Source organism: Patella vulgata, chromosome 3 (genome assembly GCF_932274485.2).
Source record: "Patella vulgata chromosome 3, xgPatVulg1.2, whole genome shotgun sequence".
NCBI lineage: Eukaryota > Metazoa > Mollusca > Gastropoda > Patellidae > Patella > Patella vulgata.
This window is the reverse complement of record NC_065881.2, coordinates 84,723,928-84,737,275: the sequence shown is the minus strand read 5'-3', so window position 1 is coordinate 84,737,275 and position 13,348 is coordinate 84,723,928. Positions and strand designations below refer to the sequence as shown.

General features: G+C 38.0%; 1 protein-coding gene across 7 annotated transcripts in view; it reads right to left on the bottom strand.

Moving 5' to 3' along the window:
- Positions 1-13,348, bottom strand: part of LOC126816430 (genetic suppressor element 1) — a 103,601-nt gene that overhangs the window by 58,638 nt on the left and 31,615 nt on the right. Inside the window, exon 1 of one of the 7 annotated variants that reach the window (XM_050542980.2) lies at positions 212-708. The exons of the other annotated variants lie outside the window; for them this stretch is intronic. Coding sequence (XP_050398937.1) covers positions 212-233 — 22 coding nt within the window. The 5' untranslated portion in view covers positions 234-708. Of the gene's footprint in view, positions 1-211; positions 709-13,348 lie in introns of those variants that run through there. 7 annotated transcript variants of the gene reach the window in all.

The window sequence follows — 13,348 nt, the reverse complement described above, 5'->3', positions numbered from 1 at the left end:
TTTTTGGTGGTCTATTAAATTACATCAACTCTCCACAGTAAAATGCCGACAAGTTTCCTTTTCACATCAAAATGATCAAATAAATAGCCAAAAAAAAATAATCATAAAATGTTTGCTTTAAGTTCAATTCTAGGGCTGGGTAAAATGTAAACAATTTCTTGACATTTATGATTCTTTGAATGAAGAGGACGAAGAGACTGGTTTTACTTACATTTTGGCATCCACGGATGCATTTTTACCTCTGGTGCAGATCACTTGTAATAAGACTTCACTTCCTGTTACAGTTTACCCCTCTTAACGCTGTCCAATAATTGATAATTCTATTCACAAACAATCAACAACAATGTCCAATACACCGAGATCAACTTGACGTTACATAAACACCACGTTTTAAAGTTTAAAAATCTAAATAAAGCCGTCGACTGAATGGAAACAATCGGTGAGTTTTTACACATCCTGGGTGAGAGAGTTAGAAAACTCCCCAGTCCATTTTCATAAACAGTCGTGTCTTGATACCTAACGTACAGAATACGGATAACTCGTTCTCAACCTCGAAAACCACACGATGAAACACACGCACGACTTAAAAACTATTGGCAGCTTGAGAAATAATTCAAAATTAAGTAGATATGACGATACCATTTGAAGTTCAAATACATAATCCCAACATATTTGAATGTTAGAATGAATATTTATATCCAATATACAGTTAGAGTGTTGGCCCACATGTGAGCTATTATGTAGTGTTCTATCGTTGTGTTTTCTCCACTATCATATGCAGCTAAATAAACTGGAGGGAGACAACAATTAGAAACAGATGTGGTATGCTGGAGCCACTAAACAGACTTAGGTAGCAGGGTAGATCTTACACAGTTTAAAGCGACATGGTGGCCAGATGCAGAGAGAAAGATAGAGAGGAATGGGGTTTTTTAACATCCATTCCACTGTTCCACACATATCATATCGTTCCTGAAATTTACTGTACGTAACCCCGGATTGAAAGCAAGCAGAAAGAGAGAGAGAAAGAGAGAGATAGAGAAATGGGGTTTAACGTCCACATGACACAAACTAGATCATTTCGGGACTAACATATGGTTTAATTTTATTTCAATAATTTGCTTGCGCGTAGGGGTCTTTAGCAGTGGGAGGAACCAGAGGACCTGGAGAAAACCCATGAGGTTGGATAAGCTACCCTACTTCTTGTCACGTACAACCAGGGAATCGAAACCACACCAATTGACTCAACGACAGACCTTATAAGACAGAGAGGAATGGGGTTTAAGATCAATTCCACACAAATCATGATCATATCCTTCCTAGAATTTACTGTAGTTACAATGTATACTGACATTTGTAATGACTGATTGACGTAATCCTCTGCTTGACACCCAACCATTAATATATGTATAATCACTGGCATTATTTTAACAAGATCTTGACAGTAATCATAACGTAATGCTATTTTATAACCAAAACACCTGATGCCATCTCATTTACAGTGGACTCTGTCACTTCTGACATCTGAATACTACGACATTCTGTGAAATGTCCCGATTTATTTCTTTATTACTTCAACCAAAAAGGTTTTGAGTAATCTGGATTCTGAATATTCCGAATTACGACATCAATCAGCGGTCCCGTCACAGGATTTGCGTACAATTAGCGTTGGATAATACGGCCTTCAATCTGTGGGTGTTAACCGACAAGCAATCACCAATCAATTATCTGTGAGCATAAAACATGTGTCGGTCTATGTTGATTACCTTGATAATTTTATAACTCTTGGTATAAGCATTCAATTGGCCGTACAACAGTATCCGACATTCTAAAGTGCAAAGATGAATTCCATCAGAGTGGTTTAAGGGCGTGGACAAACACAACCTGTCAGTCAATTGGTCGGCCAATCATAAGGCTTGATGCCAAGTGCTATTTAGTCAACGACTATATATATTCAATTGTTTGATATAATATAATAAAATTTTGAATGTACAGAAAGCGTTATAGTTATTATATGTGTATTCAAGGGTTCATTATAAGAAAAGTTCCGGTATTCGAAGGTACAATAATACTTCCGGTATAATTGAGGCAATTGAGTATTCCGACATGCTGTCTAGTCCGGCATATTGTATCGATCCGGAGGGGGTTGGGTGGCCGGATGGTTAGCATGTGTGTGCTGTCATTGAGTCAACTGGCGTGGTTTCAATTCCCTGGTTGTACGTGACAAGGAGTAGGGTCGCCTGTCAAACCTCGTGGGTTTTCTCCGGGTCCTCCCACTGCTTAAGACCCCTACACGCAAGCGAATTATTGAAATAAAACTGAACCATGTGTTAGTCCCAAAGTGACCTAGTTTGTGTTAAGTGGACGTTAGACCCTATCTCTCTCTCTCTCTGTATCGATCCCACATGATGCCGGAATTGACAGAGTCCACTGTAGTTTGAATGCTAAAACAGCTACATGCGATGTACCAGTGTATTTTAAGATTTTCAGATGAGTTAAAGCCACTTTAAATACAGTACATGTATGTTTTTTTATGATGTTAGATTTAACAGTGAGATAATAATTCTATATACTACATAGATACAGTATATTTTGTTATACTCTTTATACATGTATCTATAAACCATATCATAATTTATACGTAAATGAAATGAAATGAAATGGGGTTTTACGTCCTACTGTTTTGCTCCTTAATGGCATACACCATACAGTGTGCTATGAGGGAAATTTTGCTCTGACAGCGGCGCTATGGCCTACTCTTATATCGAATTCCAACTGCCAAGGAATCTTTTACGTGCACGCCAATGTGTGTAACAGGACATTGGTTTTTCGTTCCATCTCGATGACTATACAATGTCCCTTCGGGTCACGTCAGAAAATCCTGATGGTCTTTCTCGACCAATGCAGTGATCCAACACAAGACCTCTAGGTTAGCGAGCGAACATCGTAACCTACTGAACCACCATGGCTCAACACCCCCTCCCCATCAGGTTAGCGAGCGAATTTTGTACCTACTGAACCACCATGGCTCAACACCCCCTCCCCATCAGGTTAGCGAGCGAATTTTGTACCTACTGAACCACCATGGCTCAACACCCCCTCCCCATCAGGTTAGCGAGCGAATTTTGTACCTACTGAACCACCATGGCTCAACACCCCCTCCCCATCAGGTTAGTGAGCGAATTTTGTACCTACTGAACCACCATGGCTCAACACCCCCTCCCCATCAGGTTAGGGAGCGAATTTTGTACCTACTGAACCACCATGGCTCAACACCCCCTCCCCATCAGGTTAGCGAGCGAATTTTGTACCTACTGAACCACCATGGCTCAACACCCCCTCCCCATCAGGTTAGCGAGCGAATTTTGTACCTACTGAACCACCGTGGCTCAACACCCCCCTCTCCCTTCAGGTTAGCAAGCGAACATCGTACCCACTGAAACACCATGGGTCAACACACTCCCCTCCGGCCTCCCCTCCAGGTTAGTGAGCGAACGTCGTAACCTACTGAGCCATCGTGGCTCCAACTCAAACCAACAAAATATATACATGTCTTAGCTCTAAACCATTGTTCAGTGAGTAAACTATAAATACGGAACACCAGATACCACTTCCTACATAGCTAAACAATTATTGTTATACTTTCATACTGAACGATTTGATAACCTACAGTTGAAATGAGGGTGAGTTGGATGGCCGAATGGTTAGCATGTACGCACTGTATCATAAGGCCTGTCATTGGGTCAACTGGCGTGGTTTCGAATCTCTGGTTGTACGTGTCCAACCTCGTGGGCTTTCTTACGGTTCCTCTGGTTACCCCGTCTTCATTAGCCCAGTATGGGAGCAGAACAGTAGGACGTTAAACCCCATTTCATTTCATGTCCTCTGGTTACCTCCCACTGTTAAAGACCTCTACGCGCAAGCGCATTATTGAAATAAAATTAAAATCATGTTCCTCCCAAAATGACCTAGTCTGTGTCGAGTGGATGTTAAACCCCTTTTTTCTCTCTACAGATGAAATGAATGGTATTATTTTTGCAAGGGAGATAATCCAATGTAGACAAAATAAGAGACAAAAGAATGGGATATAATGAATAAAACATAGGTAATACATCATCATAGATTATATACATGTAATAACATTATAATAAATAACATTTCTTCCAACAAGACATCATTATAATAAAAACATCCAAATAATACAGCTAAAACACATTGTACATAACCTAACATTTCTTTAACATACATTATGCAAGAGCTAAATCTGTCTATTGCAGGTCTTTCTTTAGGCCTAAAATGTTATATTAATTAGACATTAATTAACTTATCCAGACCATAATCAATAGGCTAAATCTGCCTATTGGAGGCCTTTCTTTAGGCCTAAAATGTTATCTAAATTATTAATTAGACATTCAATAACATGACAAGACCCTACACAAGAGGTAAATCTGCCTATTGCAGGTCTTTCATTAGGCCTGAAATGTTATATAAACTATTAATTAGACATTTATTAACAAAACAAGACCATAATCATCTCTCAATGCCATCTGAGGGGTCCAATTTTCATTAGATTTGAATCCGATCAGCCGTTTAACGGTCGTTGATGATTAACCGTAAAGATGGATAATCAAGACTTTGTTTATTATTGTAATAACGATAGTAATGAGGATCGAGGGGGGATGGGGGATGGCATGGCGGTGATGAGAACATAGAGCAGAAGGGGGAGGGGCAGGAAAAGATTGACATCCAATCAACCCTAACTAGGTTATTTCCGGCCAAACACATGATATAATGTAAGTCTCATTTCAATAATTTGTTTGCGACTGATCAAACATTACATTGACCCCATGATTTGCATGATCTACAGCATATGCCATACAGTGTGCTATGAGAAAATTTTGCCTAAGCAGCTGCTCTATGGCCTACTCTTATATCGAATTCATCTGCCAAGGGATATTTTATGTGCATGCCAAGGTGTACACAGAACCTCAGTTTTTAATCCCATCCGAATGACTAGATAGCTGTCCTTCACCACTGACAAGGTGAAACCACACCGGAAAAATCTTGATAAATATCTACAGCCATTTCAACCTACCTTATGAGTACAACAGAAAGTCTGGATAATGTGTGTGTAAATAGAGTACAACAAAAGTCTGGATAATGTGTAAATATAAAACAGTTTTAGTTTGTAACTAGAGATAAAATATAAGTCAGTAATAAATGATAGTGTGTAGATATCTTGTTGGTTGTCAGCATGTACATGTACATGTACACATCAATAAAAGCATGTGCATTTCTAGTGTTGACTGTACACATGCATGATTTAGGTACAGATACACATGCATGCACTAGTCAATCATGATAATAGCTAGGGTGAGAGAGAGAGAGAGAGAGAGTTTAACTCCACTCAACACAAACTAGGTCATATTGGGACTAACATATGGTTCAATTTTATTTATTTTATTCACAAAGGGGTCTTTAGCAATGAGGGAAACTGGCCTACTCTTATATCGAATTTCAATTGTCCAGGGATCTTTTACGTGCACACCAATGTGTACATGGGACCTTGGTTTTATGTCCCATCCGAATGACTAGACAGCTGTCCTTGCCAGGCCCTCTGTCTGGCATCACTGACAAGGGAGATCCACGCAGGAAAATCTGGATGAACTTTCTCTGCCAATACAGGGATTGAACATGCGACCTCGGCCGATGCAGGGATCGAACACCCGACCTCCAGGCTTGCGCACCAGCGTCTTACCCACTAAGCCACCGTGGCCCCCACAAAATGTTGTAACAGTACCCTTAACACACTGTCATCCTATCAACCCTTTTATGTATTGAATTACATGTATGCCTGGAATCGGAGTTTAAAACATATAACGATCGTATTTTCGATGGCAATTCTAATTTTGTTCTTCTTAGAATTATAAGATCGATCATTAAGACATGTCAAGATGCTGTTTTTTTTACATTATTATTTTCTGAAAACAGAAATTTTACAAGAAAATGGACTTTAAATATGATTATGAATATCCATTAGGAGGCCTTTTCTTTGTATTTTAAGTAATTATGCAGCGATTATGACAAAATGAAACGCATTAGCCATCTTTTATTCCCTGTATTATAATAGTCGCCATAGTAACAAAAATAAAAAAAATCAAATTTTACAATATTACAGGCAATAAATCATCTCTATCAGAATCAAGAAGCTTAAATAAGATTTTAATGTGAAATTTCCCGTACTAATTAATTATAAAACAAAATCAAATGTCCTATTTATTCAATAAAAATAAACCAACATTAAAGCTGAGACATATTAGTTATCTTTTTCTAAGGATCCATGGTTACACAGCAAGTAAGACTCGGGCTCACAAACCAGGAGATTCTAGGTGGGTTCGGTCCTGACGATGGCCAAGAACGTACTATAGGAGTTTTCAGGGGGTTTCCCTTTAGCGGTGGTCTAGGATGGTATTAAAGAGAAGGAGAGAGAGAGCGAAAGAGAGAGAGAGAGAGATGGGGTTAATGTCCACTAGGTCATTTTGGGACTAACAAATGGTTAAATCTTAAAATCGCTTGTAGGTAGGTGTCTTTAGCATTGGGAGGGAACCGGAGAACCCATGAAGTTGGACAGGTAACACAACTCTGATCCAACGCACATGAAGGACCTGACAAAGAATAGTGCCTAGTCATTTGGATGGGCAAAAAAATGAGGTTTCACATGTCGGTGTGCACATAAAATAACTCTTGTCCTATCCGAACGACCAGACAGCAGTACTCCTTGTTATACCCGCTATCCTGCACCAATGACAAGAGGAAACCACGTTGAAAAATCTGGATGAACTTTCTCGGCCAATACAGGGATTAAACATGCGACCTCCAGACTAGCGAACCAGCGTCTTACCCACTTAGCCACCGTGGCTCCCACCACTATAGAATAAACAGTACATGAATACAGCACACAACCAATCTCCACATAACATAGAACAGACCACTATATGTCACAGTGAACACAATTAACAAAATTCTTTCCTTGGCTTGATACAAATATACTGGGTTCTAGTGACTGTATCAGGGTTTTTTAACGACTTGATGTAATATGAGTGAAGCATCTATTACCAGGAATTATCGTGTAGTTAATGTACATGAATTCTTCTAATCAGTGTATCTATTAGAAACGAACGGGGAGGATTAAACAAGACAAGAATTGATGGTGTTTTATATCACATCAAGACTTGTTTACCCTTGAGCTACTTGTTCAATATCTTTACTAGTAACAAGCATTGACGTCAAACATATCATTTAAAATATTCAGCTTTAACACAGTGAAAATTGTAAATGAATAATCACAGAGAGGAGGAGACATGGTGGAGTGGGGGGGGGAGAAGAGACGAGAGATGACAGGCGGGAAGAGAGAGAAAGAGTGAAGGGAAAAGGTGAACACGGGGTGTAGGAATGCCTGTCCAACCTCATGAGTTATCTCTGGGTCCTCTGTTTTCCTCCCACTGCTAAAGACCCCTACGTGTCACCGAATTATTGAAATAAAATTGAACCATGACCCAGTTTGTGAAGAAAGAAAGAATCTTGTATCTTATGCCAAGGCTTCTGTAACTTTGCTCCTGTAACTGGTCATGTAGTAAGGCTCTCTCTCTCTCTCTCTCTCTCTCTCTCTCTCTCTCTCTGAGATCTCATACATGTAGTATCTATATGCTCTAAACCTTTAACGAAGAATCTTGTAGAATCTTGTACGGTATCTAATGCCAAGACTCCTGTAACTCGTCATACAGTAAGAATGTGATGATGGCCATTTACATGAATTATTGATCTCTCAGGTGGAAATACTAATATACAGGTAGTTTAATACACATGAAGCCATTTATTTACCTGTAGACAAAAATCAATATATAGATAAAAGGTGTACAAATAGCTACATGTACAGGTATATTCTAGGTGTGAATATAATGTTACACAGGTGTAGTGTGGGGAGCGGGGCTATATCACTAACCTCAGGTATCCTATAGTTGTGTTGTTGTAGCACTGTTGAAATCTGTTGAGAGTAATTAATTAATTAATTAGTTAGTTAATTACTCAACACCTTTTGAGAAACTAAATAGTTATAAACCCAACACTCATTATCTAATCTAAATAGTTATAAACCTGTAAAGGTAAATCTCTTTGATCTTTGGGGTATATTCTATGCCAGAAATAACTTGAGGTCTGAAAGTCGGGGCGGCTTTGGATATATACAGGGGAATTTGAGGTTATTCTTCTAAAAGTTTTTCTTTAAACCTGTAACAGGTTATTCTTCCAGGGTAGGTTTTTTTACCATAAGAAAACATGATCTAAGGTTTTTCTTATGGGAATTCTGGGATATCCTCATTTTGCGTACATGTAAACATAGACGGTTTATAAGCAAGATAAAGTCCTCGACTTCGGTTATTCTGGGGAAAAACAACCTCAGAAAAAAAAACCGACAGAAAACCTCAGCCTGCCGGCCTTGCTTTTTCTTTTTCTCAGGCTATTTTCTTCAGTCTTTCTTTCCCCAGCATAACCTCTCGTGCTTTATCCTACCCAGACAGACCCTTTAAATTACATGTACACCCAATGGTTTTCTATGATTCTCAACCAATTTCAACAGTTTTCAAACAATGGCTTGAAACTAAATAGCCTGTTAAATACAGAAACTCCTGCTAAAACAACACAACTAAATGATACCTGAATTGTAGTGTATCATGTTATGCAGGTGTATTTGGGGGAGGGGTTCATATATCCGTAAGTGTAGTTAGGGGAGGTGGGGGCATATACATGTATCCATACCTGTGTAGTGAGGGGGGAGGCTATCATGTTACCCAGGTGTATTTGGGGGAGGTGGGGGCATATATCCCTACCTGTGTAGTGAGGAGGGGGAGGGGGGGAATCTATCCAATTTATTACCTCAAACATAATAGTAAATGCAGGACTGCACCCAACTTGAAATGAGAAAGGAAATGGGGTTTAACGTCCTACTGTTCTGCTCCGGAGGACCCGGAGAAAACCCACATGGTTGGACAGGCAACCCTACTCCTTGTTGTGTACAAGCAGGGAATCAAAACCCTGCCAGTTGACTCAATGACATACTTTCTGATGCACACCCCTGGAGTTAAAGACTTGTCTGCTATAAAGACAGGAAGAAGCTACAGTACATCTGTATGATTTTATTCTGAATTTGGAAAAAAAGGCAAAGGACGTTGGGTTGGGGTGGCGTTGGGGTACTACAAAACGTGAAATGAAATGAAATTGGTTAAACGTCCTACTGTTTTGCTCCGAACTGGGCTAATGAAGACGGGCATACGCCATACAGTGTGCTATGCTATGAGGGAAATTTTGCCCGGGCAGCACCACTATCGCCTACTCATATATCGAATTCCAACTGCCAAGGGATCTTTACATGCATTCCAATATATACACAGGACCTCGGTTTTTTGTCTCATCCGAAGGACAAGACAGCCGTCCTTGTCATGCCTTAAAACAATTACAAAAAACCACGGTAAATATCAGATCAAGTGAATGAATACAGGCCGTGTGGCCATCTGTAAAAGTCCACTGCGCTGTACGGTCCGAGGTTGAGTAACATTATTATTTAGTAATAATCTTAAGCACGATGATGATGTGAGCGAAAACATCACAAATAGTTTTAATTACATACAATACAGGTATAAACAGTAAGATGAATAATAATATGTAAATTATATGTAAATAATATGCAAATTATATGTAAATTATATGTAAATTATATGTAATCAATAAGATAAATAATAATACATGTATATGATACCAATTCTGAAAGATCTCCATTGGCTTCCAGTCCGTCAACGTATCAATTTTAAAATACTATCTATTACATATTCTGCTCTAAATGACGATTCTTCACCTCAATACCTTAGCGGCTTTTTCAACATCAATAAACCTTGCAGAACCCATCGATCACAATCAGACAACCTCTTAATTAAGCCTTTTTCAAAAACCAACTCTGTGATACATTTGTAGATCTTTCGCCGTCAGTGCTCCGAAGTTATGGAATAAAATAAAACCAAGTACGAACAATCCAAACCATTAGACAAAATTCAAAGTCCTAAAAAAACGGTATAGGCAAAATAGTGTATTAAGGCAAAATAGTGTAATCAGCATATGGACTGTTCACCGTGTACAAAATACACGACAAACAGTGGTAACAGGTGTCCGGAAGAGGAAGCTTACCCTGCCTGGCACCATACAATTTTAAACGAAACCAAAAGCGCAAATTCTATTAAAGGTTTTAAAAAGTATTTCAAAACCGAACTTTTTAATCCAAAATACAACTGATCGAATACGGTTCTAGCTGTGTTTGTATCAGACTTTTACCATGTGTACTAAATAATCTTTCCCGTTTTTTGTTTATGTCATTCTTTTATGGATTAATGTGTTGTGATTGTTGTAATTTTATATTATACTTATGTAAAGCGCCTGAGAGCAGCTCACCCAGTTGAATTGTTAGCGCTATATAAATCAATTATTATTATTATTATATAAACAGTGTACTCCGATAAATATCGTAAGATAATTAATAATAAATGTCTTTTCACCTATTTATATTATATCTTTTCGCCTTGTCTATAATACATGTATATCTTTGACATTACCTGTAAAAATACCTGATGTTATCAATAAAAATATCAAAATATGAGAAGAAAGATTTCCGACGGATACATCCCGATTATTTTATAAACATGGAGATCGATCGATTTAGGTAAGAAACAATAAAGATAAAATATGATTGGGTTATAAAAATAAAAGATTGTCTGAAGAGATGTTTAATGTTTTGAGTAGTGCAGAGAGAGAGAGAGAGAGAGGGAGAGAGGGAAATGGGGTTTAACGTCCACTCGACACAAACTAGGTCATCTTGGAACTAACATATTGTTCAATATTTTTTTATTTCAATAATGCGCTTGCGTGTAGGGGTCTTTAACAATAACAGTGGGAGGAAACCGAAGAAAACCCACGTGGTTGGACAGGCGACCCTACTCCTTATCATGTACAAACGGAGTATTGACACCACGCCACTTGACTCAATGGCAGACATTATGGTTTCACACGGACTAGTTAAACCACTAGAAGATTTGAACCAGCAGATTATTAGTAAAATAAAGATTACACACTCCTTAAATGAGAAGTGGTAGAAAGGGACCAACATACCCTGCCACATGTACACCCTGTGGTCACTACCTTGCCATAAATGCAGCAAAGTTTTGGAAATGAAATGAAATGAAATGAAATGGGGTTTAACGTCCTACTGTTCTGCTCCTAACCTGGGCTAATGAAGACGGCCATACGCCATACAGTGTGCTATGATGGGAAATTTTGCCCGGGCAGCGGCACTATCGCCTAGTCTTATATCGAATTCCAACTGCCAAGGGCAAAGTTTTGGACTCAAATAAATACCCATAATATATACAAATTGGCGGTATAGAATTCTATTGTAAAGATTATCGAGTCCATTGTACACATTGCTACTAATTCCCGGGTCGATAAAGCACGTTTAAAAGCATGACTATCAATTACTGTTGAATGCTGGAAATTACAACATTATTGACTTTTTGGCTTGAACAGACTTGAAAGCTAGGTATTTACAATAATTAATGACTGGCTGTAAGCAATGTTCAATACGTCCCTTGGGTTGTAACACAATTCGTGTAAGTGATTTAACATGTCTTACAAGTATTAGTCCGTGAAAGGCATGCTTTCCACCATTTTCAACAAACTCAAGGGTCATAACATGAAACAGCGTAAACAAATAGAGAGAAAGAGAAGTGGGGTTTAACGTCCACTCGACACAAATAAGGTCATTTTGGGACTAACACATGGTTCAGTTTTATTTCATTAATTCACTTGCAGGTAGGAGTACATGTATTTTAGCAGTGGGGGGAAACCGGAGCACCCGGAGAAAACCCACACGGTTGGACAGGTGACCCTACTCCTTGTCACGTACAAGCGGGGAATCAAATCCACGCTACTTGACTCAATGACAGACCTTATGATGCAATGCGCGGGTGGACGTTTCTAGTGGTTTACCCACAGTTCCATGCACAGTATTCCAAGAACTCGCCACACCAGACCACTTCATTGGCTAATCCCTCACATCAACAGCTCTTCCAGAACCTAGTGTAGTGAAGACAAGTAAAACAAAATTTCAACTAAAAAAAAAAAAAACGAAACGAAATAGGATCTGTGTTTTAATCAGATTGGTAAGAAATGTGACCTATCATCGGTCAAATTAACTTCAATCAGCTTTTCTATTCTCCTTAACAAAATAAACATTTCATGTAAATCACTGGTTATCGTCGAACATAACAACCTTTTAAAATCAATACAATAATCAATACAGTAATCAGTACAGTAATCAATACAGTAATCAATACAGTAATCAATGAGGATTAATAAAATGTTAATGTCATTGATAACAAAACAACGATCTAATCATCTGATAAAAATATGATACTAAAGTCGAAAATATGAAGTACCGATATTTAATTTATGCTTCTTGTTATTATGTAATATAAACTATTTTAATGTAAAATGTTGTTGTTATTATGTAATATGAACTATTTTAATGTAAAAGCTGTTGTTATTATTTAATATGAACTATTTTAATGTAAAAGCTGTTGTTATTATGTAATATGAACTATTTTAATGTAAAATGTTGTTGTTATTATGTAATATAAACTATTTTAATGTAAAATGTTGTTATTATGTAATATGAACTATTTTAATGTAAAAGCTGTTGTTGTTACATGTATGTAATATGAACTATTTGAAAGATGCATTTTATAAGATTTAGATAAAGAGCTGGCAGTTCTCATTGAAATAAAATTGAACCATATGTTTGTGTCGAGTGGATGTTAAACCCCTTTCTCTCTGTCCAACCTTGTGGGGTTTCTCCAGATCATTATCATCATCTCAAGACCCAATCACGTTAAGCTTTACTGGTTGTACGAATTTCACAGAACGTTATATTCTCTTTACAATTGATGGAATGTGGCCTCCATTAGAACGACGACGCCACTGGTCTATAAATAAACGGTTAAATATCTCCACACGTCAATAAATAATTTGCTTTAACTCATTAAAAACCTAATACGGCCATTACATTATTAATTCATTTGGTTCGACGAGCACGAATACCGATAATGCTTCTATATATTTGCAGGAAATAAACAAACAAAATTATTAATATGTCCACCAGGAAATCAGAGGTTCGTTACACAGGGGTCATACGAATTCTTGACGCAAGAGGTCTGATTGGAGCAAAAATCATTATCTGCTCGTATGTTAGATTTCC